The sequence below is a fragment of the Chamaea fasciata genome, unplaced genomic scaffold (genome assembly GCF_029207755.1).
Source record: "Chamaea fasciata isolate MVZ Bird 193981 ecotype frontalis unplaced genomic scaffold, bChaFas1.0.hap1 SCAF_22, whole genome shotgun sequence".
Taxonomy (NCBI): domain Eukaryota; kingdom Metazoa; phylum Chordata; class Aves; order Passeriformes; family Sylviidae; genus Chamaea; species Chamaea fasciata.
In genome coordinates this window covers 7,578,210-7,603,462 of record NW_027094107.1, presented here as the reverse complement: position 1 = coordinate 7,603,462, position 25,253 = coordinate 7,578,210, and the positions used below count along the sequence as shown (strand labels likewise).

Below are 25,253 nucleotides of genomic sequence, written 5' to 3'. Positions count from 1 at the left end.
CTCACACTGGGTACTCACCATCCAGCACTGGTGACGGAGAGGCCCGCACTCACGCAGAACACACGGACAGCCACAGACCGCCTAGCGCAGGGGTCCCAGTAAGGACAACAGGAGAAAGGAGCGGGGAGCGGGCTGCCCGGCACACAGCCCACGAGCGGGGACAGGGCACTGCCCACGGAGCAGCGGCCGCGGAACCCGGCACAAAGGCGGCCGCTGGGACCGGGGCGCTGCCCGCGGCGTCAGGGATTACGGGGGAGATGCCACCAGCGAGCCCGCCGGGGCCGGGGAGGGGTCAGCGAGCCGGCGGGCAGCGCGGCGCTCCCCGGGGCGAGAGGACAGCGCGGCTCCCGGGGAGCGGGGGCGCCCGCGGGCCCGGCCCGGGGACAGGCGTGGGGCCAGCCGAGGACAGCGGCCGGGCGGCGGCGGCGGCGGCGGCGGCGGGGAAGGTGCCGGGCGGGAGGCGGGAGCCGGCGGGGAGGGAGGGAAGGAGGGGAGGGCGCCCGGCCGGGGGGGAGCCGGGCGGGACGGGCGCGCACGAGGCGCCCACGCGGGCGGTCGCGGCGATACTCACTATGGGTCGTTGGTGAAGCGGGGGCTCCGCGGGGGCTGGTATCCGTACAGGTGACAGTAAAGCACATCGAAGCAGAAGCAGCACATCTCGGCCGACACCACCATCTTCCTGCAGCCGGGCCCGCCGGAGCCAGGGGAGGCGAGCAGCGAGGAGGCCGGCGGGGAGAGGCCGGCGGGGCCCCCGCCGCAGCTGGGCGGCAGCGGCGGGGACAGGGCGCAGCCGGCGGCGCCCCCCGCCAGCACCCCGATGCCGTTCAGGCGGGGGCCCCCCGGCGGGGGCAGCGCCCCCGGCTCGCCCCCCGCCGCCGCCGCCCCGCCGCAGTGGGAGCCGCCGCCGCCGCCGCCCGGGCCGGCCGAGCCCGAGGGAGGGGAGCTGGAGAGTTTCTGCTTCTTCACCCCGCAGCAACCCGCCGCCATCTTGGAGCCGTCTCCCCCCACGCAGCGCTTCCGACCCATGGCGGGGGGGCCGGCCGGCCGGCCGGGGGACGTGCGGCGGCCCGCTCCGCCTCCTGCCGCGCCCGCTTCGCCTGCACGGGGAGGGGGCGGAGAGGGGAGGATGAATGAGGAGCGGGAGGAAGAGGAGGATCGGCGGGGGAGGAGGGAGAGACAGAGAGAGCTGCGTTAGAGCGAGCCGGTGCGCGGCCCCGGCGGCCAGGGCCGGGCCTGAGGGGGCAGCGCGGCCCGCAGGTGTGGCGGCCTTTCCCCTCCCCTCCACACGCCGAGCCGCCCCTCTCTCGCCTTCCCCCCCGAGCTTTATCTCCTCCTTCTGCCGAGGAAGTGGAGCAACTCCACCTCGCGTGCTAAAAAAAAAAAAAAAAAAGGGAAAAAGAAAAAAAAAAAATAAAATAAACCCACAAACCCCAGCTCTGCAGGCGCCGCACGGCAGGAGCAAAGCCCTTGAGATGGTTAAAAACACCCCGCTAAATAATTCAAGTGACCTGAAATGCCTTTCTCTGGGGAGGAGAGGGGGAGGGCTGTGTTGGAGCCGCCAGCCTGGGAGCCCGGAGAGAGTGCTTGGATGCAGCTATTAACCATGCAGTCGTGGTGGCTAAAAGCCACGGGCTTTAGATGTACATATATATATTTTATACGATTTTTTTTTTTTTTTAAATTAGAGCTTCGGCAATTACTTGAGGAGCAGTAAATAGCAGCTTGGAGCGTAGGCCCGCAGTTGAAGAGCCATGACCCGGTGAGACCACCGGTCCCGGCAGGGACCTCTAGGGAAGGGAAATCCAGAGAAAAAAAGGATATCAGTTCCTGCTGTTCTCCAGACAGCAACAAATTAAGCTTATTAAGGAAGGGGAAATGTGTTTTGTATTACTGTTTTACCTTAACCTCGAATAGGGATATGTCTGAATGGATGGAGAGGCTTGCAAAGAGCCATGAAGTACTTCAAAACCTGTGTGTATATTTAGAAAATAACACCTCACCCGTCAGTGTTATGCAGCCATCTCTGGCATGGGATGTAACAGCTGTTTAACATAGAATAGCAACACTGCAGTATGAAGGAAGACAAGGGGGTGAGAACTGCCACACAGAGTTAAAATAATGCCACAAGTTTAGAGATTCAGCCGTTACACAAGCTGAAATGCAGTACACAGAAAGAGTTCAGTCTCAAACTACTACTCAATTTTACATTTCTTGATAGAAACAGTCCCTCCAACACCCTCGTTATATTAATTCTGGCTGCATCTTAAATAATGGATTTGAAGAGAAAATCCCCAATTACTAGATCTCTAATACTAATGGGTTAAAAGGCCCTTCGGAGATTTCTGTCCAAATACTGGCCTAAACTCCTCTTGCTCTGACTGTGAATCATAGCCTGAAGTAAAACAGCTGCAGGGAATAATAGCAAACAGAAAAGAGATTTAGATGGTGTGAAGCAGTCTTTTCCATTTTTAAATGTAATGTTTATGTTTGGAGCTGGTGAATACTTGAGAAGGGAGCCCAATTACCTTCCCAAACAACTTTCAAGTTTCTTTCAAAACAAAGGCAGTGTTTTCCACTTAGGGATTCATTTGTTTAAAATCAGTTAGCAGTGACACCTTCTGTTGCTTTTGGGAAAATAGTTTCTCCAGGTATTGAATTCTGCCTTTTTCTCATTTTTTTAAATCATCCTATATTATTTAACACCAGTGTTTATAAAAATACTCAGTAATTGCAAAATGCTCACAGTACAGACAGAAATAGTAATTGTTCACTCCACTGGAACAAATTTTTGGAAGGTTCATTTTAAGGCTCAGAGCTAGGACTGGTACACAATATCAAGACTACTGACAGTGAACAGTGATAACTTTTTGATTAAATATTGTATAGCAATGGTCCCTAAATGAAAGGGTAAACTAAGCATATTACTTAATCATTAGAAACACCTTATTTTTTCCACTTCTGCTGATGTTCTTTGCTGTATTTGCTTATATTGTGCTCCTATTTTACCTCAGTGCATGTAAAGCACACCAAATCTCTGTGTAAAACAACAACAAATACACAAACACAACTGTGGAAACTAGTGGAATCAGGAAGAATTGTATTATCAAACATCTTAAAGTGGAGAGAACTACAGACTCCCAAAATATTCTTCACAGCTCAGTGGAAATTTTCCATTTCTATTTGAAGGAGCGTTTATTCTTTGGATAACATGGTTTGGGTTAACTGCAGCATGTGTTTCATTCAGTTAAATATCAAGGACTTTTACATTTCTCACTACAAGAAGCCCTGAATGTGTTCAGTTCCTGAAAGTGCTTCTATACTCTGCTAACTTTAGCAGAGTCTTTCCTGTTGGTTGACGACTGTGCTGTGCCTCACATGCAGTCAAATGTCCCAAGTGAACTCCGGATGAAAAACAAACTCTTTAGCAGTACCAACAGAATCAGAATGGTTGTGCAATTAGGTCAGTGCAATTTAGGAGTGATGTAGCTGTCCTTTATGACTTCAGTTGCTCAGCACTATTGCTCACCTCCTGTTCTAAAGCCCCAGTGATTTCAGAAAAGTCACTTGTTACAAGCAACAGATTAAAATTAATGTTTCAATTAAAAATCACAGCTCATTATTCTTCAAAGGAGCTATAAATTATTATGAGAAACACAGAATTATTTGCAGAATGATATTTCTCAGTGATCTGAACCTGTTCTGAAGGATAGCCCTTCTTAAACAAAATAATCAGAATTATTAGTATCTGGGAGAAATTATCTCCTGCCAGACACAATCTAATTCCTTTTGAATCCGAGGTAAAATTTGCACTGACTGTAGTAGAAGTCAGATTGTTGTCAAGCGGCCCAAAAGATCATTTAAGTTTCCCCATTATGTTTCCTACGACCTAATTAGAAGACAAATCAACCAGAACAAGGAAACAATGAGCCAAAATTTGGCTCCATCAGTGAGCAGGAGTGATCTAATCCTTGCCTTATTAGTATCAATTCTTTTAATAGGCACTGGAACAGGTGAGGGATTTAAAAGGGTACTTAAAATAGCACATTTAGGTTGTTTGGCTCCATGTGCACTTCTGCAAGACTTGTAATGTTGGTTTCAGCAGCTCTACCTCAGCTAATTGTTCCCCTTCCTGCCCCACCCATTCTGCTGTGTTCAAGCAGCTGTTTGTGCAGATGTGAGGCTGAAGATCAAGTTTTAAAACACATTTTCCCCTGTATTATTTTTCAGCCAAATCAGTTCTACAGCCTGGTTTATCAGAGGGCTGCACAAAAATCTGCGTTGGCCTCTTGGAGTGGCTACACAAAATTGAGAATTAATGGCCTTGTGCAGCCTAAACAGTGCTGGTGGAAAATTCGAAGATGAAGTCTAAAGTAGCATTTCACATATTTATGGAGAAACTGTCAGAAATCACAGAAACGTTTGAATTTTAAATAATAGGTGAAGAAAACCACTCGAGGAAAGATAAAGGGCTTTGAATGGGAAGGAAATTTGTTTATGCTTGGGTCTGTAGAAAAAGTCAGAGCAAGGCAATGAAAGAAAGAGAAACAGAAAGTCCTCTTTTCAAAATACAGGATATTCCACTTTCTGAGAACTGAAGGAAATATTATACTACAAATAATCTGTAAAAAGAAAAAAACAAACTCACAAAAACCCTTCGAAATTTGAAGGGTGTAAACAACTAGCATGTCTGGAGTTGTTAGTTACTCTTCTAGAGAAAAGTCTATACACGCATCTTCCAAAACTCGAAGGTTAAAATCTATCTTTCCATCTTCCCATCATAAAGAGCTGTTTTGGATGGGCCTGCCATAAAACTGTGAGATTTACATGCTGAAAATTCCTTTGGTCTGAGGAGTTTCCACCCATTGTAGAGCCAGTCTGGGCACCTCTTCCCTTGCTCTGCAGCCTACAAGGCAGCAAGGGTGTAGCTGGAAAGAAAGTGGGTTTGCTTGTATTACTTTCTCACATTTTTCCCAGACAGGTCTGTCCCACTCTCGAGGCTCGTGTGAGTTTTCCTCAGTATATTCTGCTTAGACAGAATGGTTACTGTTCTTCACTTACACTCTGTGTCTCAGCTGTCCCCAGGAGAAATTAGATGCAGCCCTGAATCTAGGCCAGCAAGTGTGCACAAAATCTAACAAAGTTAATGAAAGTTAGCTTGCACATGTCTGAGAATAGCAATTGTTCCTACCAGTTAGAGGCCGTATCCTGCTATTGTTCCATATATCAAACCCCTATTGAAGTTTCTTCTAAAAAATCTTGTACAAAAAATCATCTCCGGATGTGATAACAGCCGGCAGACAAAAGGTCCTCACATGTTATTTTACTGGAATCCTGGCCCTGTTTCATATTTTGGGCCATGTTATAATTTTACCATACTGTGAATCCAATCTGTGTTATTTTAAAATTCACATTGTTTTATGGGCATTTTTCACTCCAATGTGAATTTAGGGTTTGGTCCTGTTAAACCATCTGAGCTTCTACTGCAAAACTGGGCATTAGTTTGGGCATTAAAAAAAAACCACAGCAAAACAAACAAGCAAACACCCCACCAAATAAACCCTCCAAAACAAACAAGTAAAGCAAAAATTCACCATGCATTCTACAGAGTTGTTTGTCAAAGTAAATAATCTAGGACTGAACAGTTTCTGAACTAGAGATAAAAGCACTAAGTGCGTCAATGGAGTCAGAAAAATGATTTCATTAAAAACCTAAAGTTCAAAGCACTTGTAATGAATGGAAGGTGAGACTAGTAGTAGCTTTTAAATGGAATTCTTTTCAACTAATTCTGTGAGCTGCAGTGTTCCTCAAATATTATGTTAATGCCATATCCTCTCCTTTGTCAATGTATTTTCCCATTGTACAGTGACAAAAGGAGATGTAGCTTACATAGCTGTATTCTCAGTATGAATTCATCATGGCTTCATTGAGGTCAGTGGAGCTACAGTGATGTATTATAGCTGGGACATTAATAATAAGCCTTAGGATATATATTTTGACATGGCTGTTTGTAGTTGGGTCTCCTTCACAAAATGTTTGCCACTGCCGTGGAGAACCTTTTGTATTAATAGCATTTCTCAATTCTGAAGAGTCAGAGCTTTAGGAGTTAATTAGAACAATATTGTCTGTTTATCCAGTGCTGCTATACAGACACCACTAATGAACCTCAGCACCAGTCAAATAGGGCACAACAATTGAGGTGTATTAGGAAAAAAAAATGTAATCATTAATTTTCAGGTGTATGGGTAGATTAGGAAGATAAAATGCATGGTGATGCTTTGCTAAGAATTGAAATCTGATCAGGACACCACCATTACAAGCCTGCTTATTCCTAAGGGTTGCACTAAACCTTTAGCCATCCCGAGGGGCCAGCACTTGGTTTTATATGTCCTCTAAAAATACCACAATGAAACTTTCATATCAATTTAGTTAATGCAAGGAGCAGCAATTTCAGAAAAGAGGTGAATGTTAATAATACCAATTGATTAGTTCCAATGTTAATTGATGAGGATGACAGAAATGCTCCCATGTAAGGAAGCCAACTGGCATAAATTCTCATCTTCCTTTTGGTATGAGAGTGCCTTCAGCTTCCTTTTTCAGCTGTTATTTAAGTTTCTTGTGAAAAGATTTGATTTCTTCTGGCTGCTGCTTTTGCTATCTTTTTGCACGTTTTCTAGCTTTTGGTGTTAAGGAATTCCACCTCTGTTGCTCTAATGTCCAGTTCTTAGCTCAGGTTCATGCTCCCTTGCTCTGGTATTTTACACTGTTCAGAAAGCATTGAAGCTCTCATCTCTCTGGTCCTTTCAGAGAAATGAGATACACTGTTCTTTTCTCCAGAGACTGAAGAACTTTTTCCTTTAATCTTTGCGAGCGGTGAAAGCTCAGCAAATCCTTCTGCTGCCCTTTACCATTCTCAGTTCTATAAAAGAATCTGTGAATCTTAAGGTGGCTGAGAGCTGCTCCCACTGTTCCAGGTGGAAACATCTCATCACTTGACATTGGATGGGTTTAGTTTCTCCTGATGAAATATTTTGGCTATTGTTTTGAGAGAGTGTTCATTGCAGCTTCTAAAAATATGGAAGCAGGGCACTCAAGTGTGTTTCCATCTTTGGTATTGTAATACATTGCTATTTATCAACTGTATTTCTTTTCCTTTCTCCCTAGAACTATCAGAATTCTTTATGCTCAATGCCTAAATTACTTACCCTTATATCTTCAAGTGCTTCTGATCTGTCGGTGTCACCCTGAATGATATGTTGATCCTCCTTTCTAGTTTGATAAAATCACCACTTCTATCACTTTGCTGCACTTCTCTCTTTTTCTGTGCGAAGTAAAAGCTGACAAATGCCAGTGTTTTGCCATGAAGGTGCTGGTCCTTCAGCACTATGAACCGCTAAAATCACTAAACAAATTGTCTTAAGAGGCTTGATATAAACTGAATGTTAGTTAAGAGCAGGTGTTACCTTCTGAGGCAAAAAACCAGCAGGGCTCCTAAAAAACCCCCTGTCATTGCAGTTATTCCTTTCCTCACTGACACTTCGTGAGGGCAGCCCCAGTGTGGCTGATGCTCAGCCTCACCCTCACCCCAATCTTTCACATTTTCACTCCTGCAAATTCTTCTTTTCTTTCAAGTGGGCAGGAAGATCCAAACAACTCACGAGCACCAGATCCTAACTCTTATATCTTTATGGTTTTAGAGGGGATTAGCAATCCTGAACCCCGACTCCTGCAAGTTTCTGAATAAAATTGGATGTGTAGGAACTGGTAGAATTCAGTGCCTCACTTATTCATAGTTACATTTTCATTAGTTTTATTTCTTCCTTTCTGTAGAATTCTTGTTCTCCCCCATATTTTCTCAGGTACTTTCTATTGCAAAAGTCAATTCTCCTTTCAGACATGTGTAAATCAAATTACTCCAGTGAGGTGAATAGAATTTCTCTGTTATAGAATGATGAGTTCAAACCCAGGCCTTGTAAATTGATGAATGATTTGTCAGTTTCTAGGTCTCCTGAGCTATCCTGTGTTTTCAAAGAAAGTGATATTTTTATAGATCAATATCCATCCCCACAAAACTTTATGTCTTCCCATTTTTCTGATCTCCCACATTTGTATTGTCACTCTAGGGAAAGGCCTTCAGGGTGCCTGCTGCTGGCGATAATTTCTGTCATAGCTGTTTAATGTACAAAATAAACACAGTGCATTAATTTTGGATAAAAAGCAGCTGATAAACATGCAAGCTTCAAAAGTGTTCCCTCTCTTGTGCACTCTTCCTTTCATTCACTAATTCTGATATTCCTTTTTCACATTATCCGTATAACTCACTCTGCCATTACAGCAAGTAAAAGCAGACCTTTTTTTAAACAAAAATCGTTCTTTAAATAAGGTAAAACATATTTTAGAAGATTAAAATAAATAGTATTTCTTTAACTATGAAAGAAGTCAAAGCATTAAGGAAGCACTGTTGCTTGTTATCTTTCCTGCTAACCATTATAAAAGGTGAAGTTACAGTTTTTAACATCTGGAGATATGTGTGATATTTCAATGATATTTCAAATATCAAGACTTGTATGTGAGCCTTGATTTACATGCTTGTTTTCCTCAGTGGTTTCTTCATGGTTAATATTCTAATAATCTACTGACTGCCAGAGATTGCACAATAATAACATATTTTTATTTAAATACCATACATATGATTTGAGGAAATTAGTATTTCCATTCTTAATACTAAAAACATATCCTTGTTACTTCAAGTGAAAAAATAAAGAACGTCTCTCCTTGTGTTTTTTTAAAGTGAATCTGTAAGTATTTTGATCTACAGGCTCCAATTATAAATGAGATTCTGGGTTTATTACCATCTCCCTTTAAACTGCATCTCAATAATAATTCATTTGTTTTGATTAGCATTTCTAAAGAGCATTTCAAGATTGGAAGTGTCCCTGTGACACAGTTGTGGAGAATCCTAGCACGGCATGTCAGGTCTAAGGCACTGAAATATTTCAGAGTTATCCTTTCAGGGGTAGGTCCTTCCAGCTAATGCTCAGTTTAGATTAGGGATATAGAAGAAATTTGAAAATAGTGTAATAAAAAAATCCTATGTGTTTAACTCTTAAGAAAAATCACATAAGAGCTTGAATTCTCTGATTTTTTATTGCCTACTTTGTGGTGGCTTTCACAGGTCAAAGTCCAGCTGTCCAGTGTCATCACATTCAGATCCTGCCATGACCTGTAAGTCTCTCACCTCTCAATTTTCTATTGCAATACAACAGCTGCCTGAAAACTGTTCTGGAAGACTGAAATATGTCTTTCATTGAACTGTCATGAAACAATATATATTGGATATGCCTTGTCTTGTTACGTTAAATCCATGTAGTTCAAGCATGTATGCTTATAGTGTAATACATCTGTCTTTTAAAATGCTAGCTTATGATAATCTCATTCATTGCATTTTAAATGGAAGGCTCAGGGCTTATCAAATCAAATGTACTTCTGTTTCTAGAGGTACCCTTACTCTAAAATTAGTTCTCTTTCTGGTTAAACCAGAACTGAAAGTTATCAAAGAAAAATATTACATTTGCCCACTGATGAACAATTACCAAGCATTACATGTCCAGAGTAAAAAATGGATAACATTTTATTTTATGAGTCCACTAACTAATAGTGAATGAGAATAAAACTCCTGTGGGAATACATTTGACATTCACATGAATAACAGATGAGTTCATTATGATCCCCTGCTTATAAAAGAAATGGCAAATGAATTCATAATTATTAAGCATTTAAAAGTAACATTCCCCCAAAAGATAAAACTCTGCATTAAGTACCCAGCTGTGGTTCAGCTGCAGGGATTTAAAGAACCTGAAGTGAAGTGATACCACAAATGATTTGGTCATTTGCCACATTGTTGAACTACTTGGTTGCCAAAATAATGAAGATTTGAAAGCTAGTTAATGCCTTTGAATTAATTCTGAAAGTTTGAGATTAATCTTGCTTCCAAAACAGAGAATACAGATTAGGTACATGGTGCATGAAAGGATTATGCTGGTCTATGTATAAAGAGGAGGATTACAGCACATATGGCTACTGACATGTCCTCATGTTGTAAGTGCCTGTGGCCATCTCATTTGAAATATGTATTAGAGTTGAATTATGTTGGGGTTTTTTGTTAATAGATATGTGGTTTTATATGTGACAAATACCACTCAGGACAGTTATTTTGCTGGAAGTGACATTCTCAAATACTTGCCAGGCTGTCACATCAGCATAGAGCTCAGAGCCAGGCAGGAAACAGCTCTGCCATGCATGGAACCTCTGCCCTGTGGTGACACCAATGGCACAGGGTCCCAAAGGTTGCCTTGTCTGCCAGGCAGAGGAAGAAATTAGAAATGCTGAGAACAAAGTCAAGAGAACAGCAGAGAGAACTTGCAGAGAAGGAGGATAAGTAAAATCCTTTTCTTTGTGCTACCAGCACCAAGGACATAAACAGAGAAGGGAGGAATAGACCAAGTTAAGACTGTTCCAAGTGCTGTCAGCACCAGAGATGCAAAATTCTTGTGTATGGTACCCAAATTAGGTGTAATTGGTCATAATTTATTCACCAGAAGGTTTGCTATTATCAGCTTTGTTTATGTCAGATGGAGATGAAAAAATAGTTCTCTTTCTTGCAAACTGCTATGCAAATTTCATCTGCTTTATTAGATGTCATTATCTCATAGGAACGATATGAGACTCTTCTCCTAACAGAAAAAAAAAAAAAAGATAACCAAATATAATATAGGACTTATATGAATTTTGGGATTTTAATTGACAGAACTTTATTTATATGTATTATATCTGTAATATGCTATAAGCTTTCTGTTCTGCTTTGGAGTAATGTTGCTGTAACCATTCATGCCAAAAAAAGGAATAAAGCTGGTGAGTGTAATATATATAAATACTGTATATTTAGCAGGAAACATGGAAAGAATTTTTAAATTTATTTTTAATTTTGCATTACCCCATGCCATGCTTTTTGCTGCTCTAATTCAAAATGTCAAGAACTCAGAGACAGGTTTACTAGGAAAACATATATATCCACTGCATCTCTACGCTGTATTAAATAGTGGAAAATCACTTCTTAGCTCTTGTGAAGAGGTGCTGTTTGAAAATTTCGAGAGATTGAAGTACATGAATAGCTCTAAATGATTCTTTTTAGCTACTATTTTGATAATTATCTTTATAACTTATCTCACTGATCCTCAGTTTTACTTGTTTCAAAGGATGGGAGGGGGTATGTCTTGAAATATTAGTTCTACTGACAAAAATTAAAAGAAGCAAAAGAATAAGAAGGTGCACATGATAAAGTTGAAGCTACTTGCTGGCCTGTGAATGGAACTCCTTCCTTGTCCCCAGCATTGTCCTTTTTCAGTGCTAGGAAATGTACAATACACTACTTGTAGCCACAACAGAAAAGATACAGAGAATCCAATTAGTTTCTTTCCCTCTGTAATTCACTAGATGATTAAAATTCAGCTAGATACATAATTACATTTATTAACATACAAATTCATTTACATTTCTTATTTATGACCTCACACATCACTGCTTGTTCAGCAGTGGCACAGGAAAATGTAGTTTTATGTTAGTTTATAAGGAATTTGTTCTTGCTGGTAAGTGCTGGAAATGTGGTGCAATGCTTTAATTTCAAATACTGCAAGAGAATTTTAAAATCCAAGTAATTTATTTATTATAGCAGGCTGCTTGGAAACATTTACTCTAATTTTTTATTCTAAAAACTAGGGTTTATTTATTCAAGCTTTTTACTGATTTTCCTTCCCTACACATGAAAATTAAATGCAGAGATTGAATGTTTTAGATCATGTGCTTTCAGGCAACTGCATACATTCATCTACATGTTAAAAGCTCAGAAAATATGCTGCCTTTTTCAGAGAAAAAAAACTCTTGAGGAAATAGACATTTCTCTTCCAGAGGTAATTTCACAGTTGTGGGGGTTTGCTTTGTTTTCCTAATGATATTCTGCAGGGATTCTTGGTTGGAGTTCTGAAATCAATGGAAAGGTCATGCACTTTGGATTGAGGTCTCAGGCATGGAAGAATATCTTCACTTCTGTGTCAGAGCCAGGCTATAAAAAGGAAGGAGAAGGCTCCCAGGTGTCCATGGCTGGAATAACCTGCTCTCAGCACAGATTAGAGATGTTTAGCGGCAGTGTGTGACTGCAGAACGGGCCATGGGATCCATCAGAACCGTCCCATTTTCCCCTCATCAGGATGCCAAGGTCTGAGTGGAGCGTCCAGCAGGCTCCAGAATTCCTGTGGCAATCTGCAAGTCTGGCTTGCCCCGTCCAAGTGCTGCAGGGTGGGCACATGTGGTGCCCATCTGAGCAGAGGGCAGGCCTGGGAGCTTGGCTGGGGAAACCCTTGCCAAGGGCAGAGCTGTGCCTGCTGCTGAGCTTGGCTTTATTCTCATCCCTGTCAGAGTCTGAGTGCTGCATGGCTGGGCCTCTGCAGGCTTTGCTGCATAACTTCTAGTTGACTGGAGAGATAAAAATAATCCCTGACATAAATCAACTTCGTTCTGCCTCGGGAGGAAATTTAAATACCTTCTCCTGGATGTTCTTCCCTCTTTATAAAAGCGGCGAGTTCACTTTGCAGCCCTCACACTCTAATTCTAGAAAACGTTTCACCAGGGAGTGCCACAGTGAAGGTAGAGCTACTGCTGCATGAGGATGCATGGAATATCAGATAGGGACACAGTGGTGGGAAATGGAATTTAAAATGGTATTTTAGAAAGGCTCTTGAGTATTCCCTTTCCCGAGATTCTAGTGCCAAAGTGTTGCTTGAATTTATGAATAGAGGTGGATAAAAACTTTGAATGGTTTTTAAATTCTCAGAGTAATAGTGGTTTGAAAAGACTGGGATCATTCTTGAGATTTGATTGAACTAAAGTAGTTTGTACTGAAATAATAGGAAAAAATGTGAAACATTTTCTTAGTTTGTAAAGGAAATACCTTAACATACTGAAAATTGTCGTCTTTTGGAACAGAAATACCACTTTCCACTTCCAAGTTAATGTAAACTAAAAAGTAAAATATGTGTGGTTTTAGAAAAAGTTGCAAAGCATTTTATTTTTAATTAGATGTAATATTTCAGGTTTACCCCAAATGGAAATTCCTGGGTTTTTATTTTGTAAAAAAAAAAATTGTGTGCATTCTGTATGAACTGAGATTTATTCTTCCTTCTTTCTGACATTTTTGTTTCATTATTGAACTGGAACTTCTCTTTCTCGATTCTGTTTATGAAATCTTCACAAGACACTGTGCTGGGAGTTTTCAGGTGACCTGTGTGTTTTCAGGTGATTTTTAGCTCCTCCCTGTACTGGACCTTGAGCCTTGCTGCACGCTCTGCCTGTGCTCTGCTCTGGTTCTTTGGGACAAAAATGCAGTGGGTAGGGATCTGTGATTTCAGAAGACTGTCCATGAAAAGCAGGATCTCTTAATTCTAATGTGATTGTGGGATGCCTGCATGAGGTGTCATTAGCTCAGCATACACTGAGTAAAAGAGACCTGGTCACAGATCTTTCCCTTCTATGTGCTCCTATTCCTTTCTTTCCTTTCTTGCCTATTCCTTTCCTGTTCGTTGTTCTCTTGTCAGTCCTCAGTTCATTTCAAATAGATACGATGTTCAAAATTTTCATCTGAAGTTACAGAGCAGGTGATGAGAACTCCAGATGCCCTGTTGGACTCTCATTTCCTCAGGCTGATCTGGGCAATTCAAAGGCAGAACCTTCTGATCTGTGCCTCCTCTCCCATTGGCCCTGTATAGCTGACTTGGGTTAATGCTTAGGGATTTCAGGAGCTGTTTTGCTCAGTCATCATTGTCACTAGAACAGTGTCAACCTTTGGAAGCTGCTACAGTGTCCAAGAGAGGCTTATCAGACCTTTCCTAGGGGGAGAAGTAAAGCAGGTGATGAAATCAAGTTCTACTTCGTGTCTCCACAGCATTACTTGAGGTTGCCTATAGGATTCCTATCTCTTATAGGTAGTTGTTTGGGTTTTGTTTTGTTTTTAATGTCTTTTAAAGGAAAGTTACTAGGGTTGTTCTAGTAGCTAAAATCTTCAGCCTGGAGATGACATTAAGGACAGTGAAGAACTTTTACTAAGAACTTCTGTAGTCAAAACAGCTAAGAAGAGTTTGCAATCTGAAGAGACAAAAGTGAGCAAAAAGAGAGGGGAAGGGAGTGCTGTCAGTGCAGTTTTACAGATGGAGAAGGGGACAAGCCTTGATTCAGAAAAGTATGGAGGCAGATCCTGATTTTTAGCATTACCAAATGTGTACATTTCAACATACTCTGTTTGATCCTGGAAATGCTTTATGCCTACGCATTTCTAATTTTAACTGTTCTGATTTTTTTTTACTATCAAAGAGAGGGGCTTTTATAGTTTCCCTTCAAACTGATTTTTTAAATACTCTGGAGCATCTCTATTCTCAGCACAGATTTTCAGTATATTTTCAGATTTTCAGCAGTTTTTGTATAGGTATGTGGGCTCTCCTCCCCCTGCTTTCTCCCCCCTCCCCAAATTTCACTGCAGCTGCAGACATCCAGCAGAGAGAGAAGTAGGAAAGGACAGATTTGCATACATTGACTGGCTGTGCTGACTTTTCAATACAAAATAGCAGGGTTATTGTACTGCATCAAAGTAAGAGTCTTAGCCTGGAAGGGATGTTTCATTGACATTGAGCTGAAAACATAGGCACAGTGTAATGGATCCTAAAATTGGCTGGACTCCTCCTGGTTGCCTGTGTTCAGTATTCATATAAAAATCCCTGTGCACAGCATAAGCAGACTAATGAGGTGAGACCTTTCCTTAGTAGTATAATCTTTAAGACAAGTTCTAGCAGTCAAGCAGGAAATCGGAAAAGTGGTACATTCAAGCCACTTGTCCTTGTCCAGGGCTCTGGGAATTGTTTGAATGGAATGATAGAGCACGTGAAGACGTTTATTCCTCACAAATGCCTTGACACACTCTAGTGGCAAAAGCTCGCAGTGCCACTCAGACGGTGGAGCCCAGTTAATTTCTTTCCTTTTGGATGTGAAGCCGTAGTTACCCTGGATGAAAATTTAATTGATATTGAAAGTAACCTGGCAGCTCAGAAACTGCCACTGAAGTCCTGTGCTTTTTTAAAACTTGTATTCCTTTTTTATATTTTTATATATAAAATAGTGAATCGGGAATTTTTCTTGCTTGACATTTGTACAGAGTTTTGAGCAGCCAGACCCTGACCTGAGTCATTGACACATGGCCATGATATTTATGCAATGTGTGGAAGTCAAGAAGCAGCACCTATCCACAAGCCCCCAACACTTATCCTTTAATAGTAATGGTTACAGATCTTGGGCAACCTCATCTTTTAACCAACCATCATTAAATAGTAAATCAATAACCACATTAAAAATGTATTTATAGATAAGCTTTAAAACCAGTGGTTTTGCTGATTGAACTCGCTATAAATGATTCACTGTTTTGCCTTCTGAGAAGACATAATGGACCGCTTGGCTGCCTCAGTTCTCTCTTCATTTTTACTTCAGGGCTGTGCTGTGGCAAATCCCTCTAGTAATACAGTAAAGAATTTAAATATTTAGTTTATCATCACAGTCCAACCTATGGTGAACTGTTTTCTCCAGAATCAAGAATTTTTTGTGGCAATGCTCTTGGGTTGACTGTGGGCTAGTACTGATCCTCTGGCCTCATTGCTCTGGCCCATTTGAGCTGCAGAAGGGTGGGGTATCTCTCTGTGTTTTACTGCAATTTACACACTAAAATGACTCAAGTATTTCACTTAGCACAACTTAAAATTTCTCTTCCTTAGCAAGATTTGCTGTTTTGAAACTCTCAAATAGCTGTGTCACAACGAAAACAAAAATCCCATTTTCCACAAAAAAAAAAAAAAAAAAAAAAAGAAAGAAAAAAAAAGAAAAAAAAAAAGAAAAAAAGGGTAGAAGCGTCTCTTTCTGGTTTAATGTTTGAATTACTTATTGTTGTGTAAACAATACAAGCAGATTACATGTATCTACATGTATCTGCTTGTTAATTATTTCTAATTATTCTCTATTTCAAAGATTCCTTCTATTCTTTCCTCCTTGGGTGTTACTTTTTGGTTATCTGGACATAAAAGAGCCACACGGATATTTTAGACTGGCTCCTGCTGCTGTGCCTCTGGAGTTTGTTAATTTTTTCTTAATAAATTTTCTCTTTAAATGGGAAAGTTACTCCAGTAAAAGTAAATCTAAATGTACTATCTAAATGAAGACCCTTATGTGAAAATACGCCTTTCCCCAGCTCTCTGGAGCTTCTTGCTTTGGGTTTAAAAGTCAGTACTTTTTAGGCTGGTGCAACTCAATCATAAATATTGGGAAGATGCTGACTAAAAATCAGAGCTGCAGTGAACAAGTAAATCTCTCACTGAAGTCCAAGGGAATACTGCCAATTTACACTGGGCATGAATTAGACCTTGGGTTTTTTGGATCCTCGTTTTACGTGCTGTCCTAAAATAGCATTGTCAGACTAGATCTGTCATAAATTTGTAGTTATGTCATAATAATTATGTCATTATTAGTGATTAGATCAGCTTTAGAGTTTTTTTTTTTTCTTTGTCCTGTTGCCAAGTTCCATGAGGACATAAGATATGAATTAGGTTGGAGCTCTGAATTCTTTTTTCTTGTGGCATGGACAAGATACTTCCAAGACCAGGAACCTGTTGTGCATACAAACATATCTACATACATTTGGGCAATATATTATTTTTCCTCACTGTTCTGTAGTGATATAATTAGCAATGGAATGGCATTTACCATTCTCTGGTAGCTGTGCTATCAGGAGATCCATGCTCCTGCTTAGCAGAGCTGGAATGGACTAACTTTGGGAACAGCTACTTGCTTAGTACAGCAACACATATCCCAGGGTTATAAGTATTCCTTTATATTAAGGTCCATTTTTGGTCTCAACCCTAATCCAAGCAAAGAACTAACCCAGACAGAAGAAGAAGTAAGACAGCAGTGGATGAGTCAGCATCCAAGAACAGCACCTTGAAAGACAAAATTGCTTGTATCTAATGAGTTGTTCACTGGATGTCTAGGCTTTGTACAGCTGCAGCATCCACTGAAGCAATAATCAGCGGTGAACTTTTCAACTTCTGGTAATGAATGTGCTTGCTTTGTCCATCTTTGCATTTTAAAGTAATGCCAGATGACTCTGTAATTCAGTTTTGCATGTAGGTTAGGCTCCCGGTACAAACAAATGAACATTTTAGTATTGCATGTCAATGCCTTTAAAAGTCCCCTCCGGGGATGCCTTGACTGAAGTGGTTTTTCTCTCTCCTTAAGACACAAAGGGTTAGACTTGCAGCAGAGAAGTTATTTTCTACAGAAAATTTGATTAGTTTCAACGGGCAACAAGAAAAAAATTAACTAAGTGTATAACTAACTTGATTAGCTTTGGGCAAGTCATCTCAGTCACACGGAGGGTTTATATCTTCTGGTGCAGTCAAATGAATATGACTCTTTTGCACTCAGAGCCAGTTTAGATTTCAAAAAAACACAGCTCTTTTCACTGCCAGTGGAACAATGGAGATTGGTTGACAGATTCTTCCATCTGTTATGCCCAGACCATCCTTTGCAGTGCAGATTTTACTGACCATGTAATCTGTTATTTCTTTGCAAGGTGTGAAATTAGGCTTCCTTATATCTTCCCTCTCCCCTGGACAGTAAAGAACTTTATAAAATGCATCAGATAAAGGCATTTTGGGCTGTGAGATGATAAGCTGTCTTATGTCGCTGTGATTCCATTCTTTCAGTTCAAGGAGGTTTTAATTTGGAAGTGTACAAATAGTTTTTCTTTCTGATTATTTAAATGCTTCATTTACCTTTATGAAAAAGGCAAGTTTATGTTAAAATTCAGGAAATATATTTTGAAACTGCAGAGGAGAAGCCAGTGTATTTCAATTTAAAAATACTGTGAAGTGACTCATTTATTTGCCCCATGACTCTGCAAAGTCACTAGATAGACAAATGCATTATGCAGCCAGAGAACTGGAGACAGAGGTTATGTGATGCCCAAGGCCATGCAGTGAGTCAAAGCTGAGCCAGGGCAAAGTTCCCATTTTAGTGTGTCTATTAATAACACCAGCACAGACAAACTACATTAAAGAACTAAAATTGGGGACCATGTGATGTCAGCACGCTCTGCAAGGCTGAGATATTGTTTGTTTCCATCTAACTCTAAAATGGTGTCATTATTAGACATAAATATGACTGGATCAATATCTTATCTGAAAGCTTTCTCATACTTAAGGATCGTAATCTCTTTCATCCCTCCTGACTGAGACCTTTAGTTTTTCCTTTGCCAAACACAAATATGATTTGTTTACCTTCAACTTTGCAGTACTGACAGGTTAATACTGCGTCTGGCGTCCAAAAAGACAGTCATAACATAAAAGATTTAGGGATGAATGTGAGCCAGTGTTAGTGAGAGCCAAATTTTACTTGCATTTGCTATCCTTGTTAAAAGCAGTATTTACATTTAGTAGACCATTCCCTCATTGATATATTATATTCTTGGAGTTTGTATATTTTATCTAGCTTTAGATAAAGTTAGTGGCTTCAGTTACTAACAGGACGTGGCAGAGGAAAAGATGTTGCATATAAAGTTGCATAAACTGGAGCTAGGAGCTGCTGTATATCATTTTTATCTGTCAGTAAGTTGCCTGAGTGACTTGGACTTTCAAGTATAAATAGAATTTTTAGGTGCCTTTGCTAGTGATTCTATTCCTTATGATTGCTAGCTTGATCGTTATATGTAGTAAAACAAAAGTCAATCCAGAATCAGCAAGACTATAGAGATATCCACAAGAACTGACTAAAGAAGGGTTGACACATTTGATGGGGACAGCTAAGGAATCCATTGCAGCTATATTTAATTGGAGCCAATGTCTAGAAATGGCAAAAGGTGATGTCAGGGATTATATTGAACTTGCAGCCTACAAAGTATTATCATGGAAATCCATGTAACATTATTGACACTGCTCAAGTCAACTTGGTTTTTCGAGCAGTAGAGGAAGAACTTAACATGGAAGTAACTTTTTGATTCTTATTTACACTTAAAATACATTCAAAATACCCTAATCTATGCAGTCTCATAACAGATTTCCAAAATTCTTCAGAATATCAACGAGAACCAAGATTGCTCCATTCATTCTTCTTTTACTTGAAGTGCTAGTTTTATTTGTGTATCTGAAAGAGGCTGATGTTACTGCGTTTGTTATCTTAATCTTTGTACAGAGAGAGAAGTGATGTCAGAAGGAGCAACATTGCTAAAGTAAGTCATAGCACCTATCCATTCATCACACCCAGACACCGATTCGTATCTCACTTAAATTAACATGTATGACAGTGACCTAGAAACAGTCCTGGAGCAATTATAGTGTTGCAGCAACTTGCAAAAACAGACAGTGCTTTTGGTAATTGATCATTCTTCATCATAAAAACCCGATAATTATGTTTCTTGTTCCCATCTCAATGCTTCACTGTATTCTCCTAATTCTAATTGCTATGTTTGATTTATGTCTGTTTGTTCTTGGGCCAACATTGTCATGCATCTTAAATACTTAATTTCTGTGATAGTATCTTTACCAACAGCCTTCATACCCCCACCTCATTTTTATGATGCACATTGATTTTTCTGCATTGTGAGTGACAAAAACTATGTAATGTTTTAAGCAGGGACTGACCCATACTTACAGGATGCCATCAGTGCTGTACTGTCTCTAGTATCTCTGTCTTTAGTGGTGTATCTAATCTGGTTTTGTCTCTTTCTCAGGTGTTTTACACTCGGAGCGTTGGCTGGAAGCTGCTCTTTTGTTTATCTAGCTGTCCCTTCGCACAGTCCTCCAGGATGTCTGTGACCTCCCCATCCCTCTGTTACTTCCACCCTGCTGTCCAGGCCCTGTAGCCCCTCTCTGATCCTTCCCATGCAGCCCTTACTACCTCCTGGTGCTCCTCTAACTGTTATCAGGCTGAGGTTTAGGTTGGAATGAGATCCAGAGGTGGGCCAAGGCCTACTCCAGCTGTGGGAGGATGTGGGAAGGAACAGAGATGGGAGGATCCAAGGGAAAGAGGCTGCAGAGCATTTTCATCCTGCTGTTGCCATCTGGGAGAGGGCTGGGGAGTGCTGGTGCTGCCAGGGCTCAGCGGCTCCAGGGGAGACAATGGGATGGGAATGGGAAGGCAATGCCCGGCTCCCTGGACTCACCAAGCCTCCTGCCTCCTCACACACAGCTCTGCAGCCTTGGCTGCCTCTTTCTTGGCTTAATCCTCCAATGACACCTTCATTTCCTACTACATCTTCTCTCATTTCTGCAATTCTGTGTTTTTTCTCCTCTAAGATGCTGCTGCCTCCCAACAAACACCAGCACACCACTAAATTTGTCCGTTTTTTGTTGCAGAGTCCCGCTCTGCATGACTATTAAAATTCAGACCCAGTCCTTGAAGGATTTTTACTATTCACTTTTTTGTTGATTCCTCTTTCAACACAGTCCCTCAACTGGAATTAATAGAATTAATCTGGTGCAAAGTGACAGCCAGGAAAAATAAAACTGCCCCTTCAATTTTAATGAAGGGCTCAGCCATCTGATCAGGTTGTTGCAGTGTAGTAAGTTACTGCATGTCAATGGACACATTGAAACTATGGGTGTTTTCAGTCTAGCCAATTTCAGAGTAGTACAGGACCAATTAACCTTTTCTAAACTGATTTTTAAGTTAAAATTGTAAAGTGTAAACCAAGTAAGCTGAATAGAATATAACTGGCCAATTACCATGGCTGTGTTTGTGCTCAGTATCTTATTTTAGTGTGTGTGTGAGGATGTCACTAAAATTAGAGGGACCCACTTCTGTGATTTTCTGAGGAATAATCAAGTTTTTGACTCATGTTCTGACTCTAGAACAAGTTTTACTTTACACCAGCATGGGTTCTACTTTAGCCATTGCCATTATTGATATCCATTAGCCCTTTTTATATCCTGGTTTCTAGGCAAGGATCATCAAGTCTGAGTTATGGAGTGCTGCTGTTGAATTATAAATCAGTTCATTTATAGAGTCAATTAATCTTTAGTATCTTGTGTGTGGCTGATTTAGTATATATGCACACCAAAAGTGAGTATTAACATGGTATGAGTGTATGCTCAGTTGGGAAGGTCTGGAGAGTTGCTGATCTCCATGGTCCATATTCCTCCTCTAACAAAGACAAGGTTTTCAATTTCCAGAGAGCCCCTGTATGCAACAGTTTGTTTTGAAAAGAAACAGTTGTAAATGTCATCTGTTTTTTCATTATTCAGATTATTTCCTTTCTGCACATCTCATGACAACATGCATTGTCTTTTTAATTTTTATCAGTGACACAATTTAAGGATGTTTTCTAAAATGAGCCCCCAAAAAAGCACCACCTGAATGGTTTTCTGTACAGGGAGAATCCCTGTATTGGGTTTATCTCACCGAATTCCCAAAACATTCAATTCTGCACAGACCTGTCCTGTTGGTAAAACTTCCTTCACCTGACTTCTGCTTGTGCTGAGAGCAACATTATTTTTTTGAGAGAAAAATGCGTGATGTAGCTTTACATGTGTGCTCTGTAACTTGTCTAATGGCTTAACAGTTTCACTGGTAACAGTAAACAATTGAGTGCTGTGCTAACTTTTACTAAAACACATCCATCTTTCTTCCTGTGGTGTCTGGGAAACGTGTTGAGCCTCAAGATTTTGAGCAACCTGAGTACTAACATTTGGGATTGGGTATAAAACTGAACTAAGGATTAAAGGATTCATGCCTATTTATCATTCAGCTGATTTGGTATCAGTGATTTCAGTGAAACTGAGGCAGAGACAGCAGCTGGATGAGAGAGCCAGGCTCAGGTATCAGCCTTATGTTCAAAGCAACATTGACAATGCCGTAGAAATTGCCTCAAGATTGTTAAAGAGACTTTCAGACATAAAAACACCACCTTCAGAGCCTGATCCTAAATCTCCTAAATCTCAAATACTTTAATAAAATGAAATGTCACCATTCTTGTAGAGTTTACTTGGTGCATTTCTGTGAGCAAATAAAATAACTGCATGATAAAATCTAGTCATTTTTAGTACAGCTCTGTCTGCTGCATTGGTTTTATGCTGTCAATCCCTTTGTAGTGTTAGTGTACTGCTCTGTGGCAGCCTCAAGGTATAAAAGCAGAGCCAGAACACAAGACAGGAAGGCAATGGATAAAACTGTAAATCAGCAGGAGCAGGGCTTTTTTTTATAACATTTCCATTTACCGTGCGTAAAACCATTCCCTGATTTGAATAATTTGCTGAGCTAAGTAACAAAATTAACAATGCACCTTCAACAGGGAAGATCAGGCAATAAAATATCCACAGTTTCAAATCAGGATTGCACATTATAGATGTCCAAAAGATAGTAAAATGTAAAGAAAAGTCCCCGACCCCTGGAACTGATCAAAATTAGTGTCAGTCATTGATTTCTAGAACACACAAAGAGACAGTGAGTATAAATGTGTTACTTACAAGTGCTGAGGATTTTAGGGAATGAAAATGGAGACCAGGAGCTGGAGACTGCCTGCCATGCCAGCAGTGTTGATTTGGAAGCGATGGACACAAATAAACGTTCAGCAAAGCTTAAAAAGCTGCAATGCAAGGCTAGCCAAAAGTGTCCATGTCCTTACCGTGCTGTGGCTGGCAGGCAATCCGTGTCTGGGAGCCTTCAGTCCCTCTAATCAGGCTCCAGGGATTTTGTTTGCAAGAAAGATTGTCCTTTAAGTGATGAGTGCAGGAAAACAGAGAAATAAAGAGAAATGAGCAAATTGTACAAGGCAAATAGCTGCAGGTCTTTAGCATGCTCCCTGCGTTTTCCTAAGCTGCATCTGCAGTAGAGAAAATATCCCAAAAATAGCTCAGGCTGCCAATGACTTGCTGAAACCTGAGAAAGAATTGCTGAATTTAAAGATCTGGGTTGCTGTGGGTGTGTGATTAAAGTGAGAAATTGCTGGCAGGAAGAACCTAGGATGAAACCACATGCTTAAGGAGTAACTTGTGAGTTCGCTGATATCAGAACATGAGCTGACCTGTGATTTCCCCCTCCTCCACCCAAAGCCAGTTAACCCTTAAGAGTTCAGAGTGGAAGAAAGTTCTTCAATAACAGATGGAAAAGGAAATATGGTCCAAAACCCACTTCTCTCACCTGTAATGTAGTGACAATATTTTATAGCAGCGCCCTATTTCCTAAATTTCAAAGCAGTCAGGGAAGCTGATGTTTTGCAGATCTCTGACTTCTGGAAAGCTCAGTCTGGTGTAAGGTATAAGCTAAATACTCATTTTAAATTATTTGTGGTCCCACAGAGTGAAAGGGAAGGAAGGAAGGAAGGAAGGAAGGAAGGAAGGAAGGAAGGAAGGAAGGAAGGAAGGAAGGAAGGAAGGAAGGAAGGAAGGAAGGAAGGAAGGAAGGAAGGAAGGAAGGAAGGAAGGAAGGAAGGAAGGAAGGAAGGAAGGAAGGAAGGAAGGAAGGAAGGAAGGAAGGAAGGAAGGAAGGAAGGAAGGAAGGAAGGAAGGAAGGAAGGAAGGAAGGAAGGAAGGAAGGAAGGAAGGAAGGAAGGAAGGAAGGAAGGAAGGAAGGAAGGAAGGAAAACGCAACATTTAGGAACTTTCCTGCAGACAGTGACTTAAGGACAAGATGTCAAGATTTGCAGAGTGTTTGGCACAGTCTTGGAGGAGACACTGGCATCTCCATTTGGTGCCCAGAGCAAATTACAGGAGCTGCTCCAGGTTGTTCTGGTCTGTAAGTGCTCCCTGTGGATCCCTTGTGCTTACAGAGGTCTCTGGAGCATAGCGACCTTCAGCCCAGTCCTCAGCTTTCTCCTCAGCACTTTTAATGGTCCTTCCTTGATTTAGAAGAGAACAAGAAGCAGTTGGCACAAAGCAGGGTACATTGGCTTGACATCAGTTAAGTTTCCCAAGCAGTGCCAGAAGTAATCTTCAGTAACCTATTTAGGCCAGTATTAAAGCTGCCAGAGCATGGACTAGGAGCTAGTCCCCGGCTTTCTTTGTACTGACACTGAAAAGGAAAAAGGTTTCAGTGCTGTAACTGGGTTAGATTCAAGCCACATGGGACTGGGTTATGAGAAGCTGCTTCTTCGGAAAGCAGTTGTGCATCTGAGAGAAGAGCTGAGTATCACCATTAATTCAGGATGTGCTTTTAGTTTAACATCAGGATTTTGGTATGTGCAAAAGAACCATGGACTCATAGGGAGAACAAAATACTTACTGTGCTTCAAACATAATGGTGTGTAATCACTTTGATGATTATGGTAGGAGTGCCTACTTGATATGAAGCTGTACTTGAGAGTGTCTGAGCACTCCATCGTGAAGATACCATGAATATGTGAATGTATTTCATATATACTGGGAGCTGTAGTTTCACACTCCTAATGATGTTCTCTGGGGCTGAGCAGCTAAGCATTTGTCCTGTGACAATAAACACCAATTGAAGTTGCACATGTACAAGGGCAGCTGAGAATGCCCAGCTATGAGAGTCCCTTTTGTAGGTGTTTTGGAGTAAAAGGCCCATTATCAGATCTTTTCATCTGTTTTCCAAGAAGCTAGAAGAGCAGACAACCCCTGAAGTAGACTGGTTATTTCATCTGTATTTGTACCCCAGCAGGGCCTTTCTGAAGTACTTCTGCTGTCCAAAAGGAAATGTAGAATATCATAAATTATGGCCTGAATAATTATGCCTCATGTTGCAGCATTCACTCTCAGACAACAGGCAAGAAGCCATTACACACATCTAGTGTTGATTTATAAATATCTCACATAAATTTCACAGTGAGTGCAGGAAGTCTGATCATTAATCTCCTAAAAACTCCTAATGCAAACTTTTGTTCCCATATTTGTTGCAGCAAGTGACAATACAAAAGACTTTGTAGGAACCTTTTTCATAAATTAGTAAAACCTAAATCCAGTAGTAATGATGGCTGGTAGGTAACTCATCATGTATGGTGCACTGCTAGTGATATATCAGCATGAGACTGTCATTAGTGTCTATGTGTTAGCAGATGAATGAACTATGCATTAAAAAATGAGATTCTCTTCCCCCCTACCAGTGAGGTAATTAATTCAAGCACTTTTTGTCTCTCCTTGATATGAAGAGGTTGCTAATGCAACACA

At 40.9% G+C, this 25,253-nt stretch overlaps 1 protein-coding gene across 2 annotated transcripts in view; it reads right to left on the bottom strand.

Annotated features, from left to right (window-relative positions):
- Positions 1-22,984, bottom strand: part of AMMECR1 (AMMECR nuclear protein 1) — an 81,248-nt gene extending 58,264 nt beyond the window's left edge. Inside the window, exons 1-2 of one of the 2 annotated variants that reach the window (XM_066202319.1) lie at positions 22,757-22,984; positions 572-1,097 (exon numbers count right to left, since the gene is read on the bottom strand). In XM_066202319.1, coding sequence (XP_066058416.1) covers positions 572-1,097; positions 22,757-22,928 — 698 coding nt within the window. In that variant the 5' untranslated portion in view covers positions 22,929-22,984. Of the gene's footprint in view, positions 1-571; positions 1,098-22,756 lie in introns of those variants that run through there. The other variant, XM_066202318.1, reaches the window with a different exon arrangement.
- Positions 22,985-25,253: the final 2,269 nt, after the last annotated feature.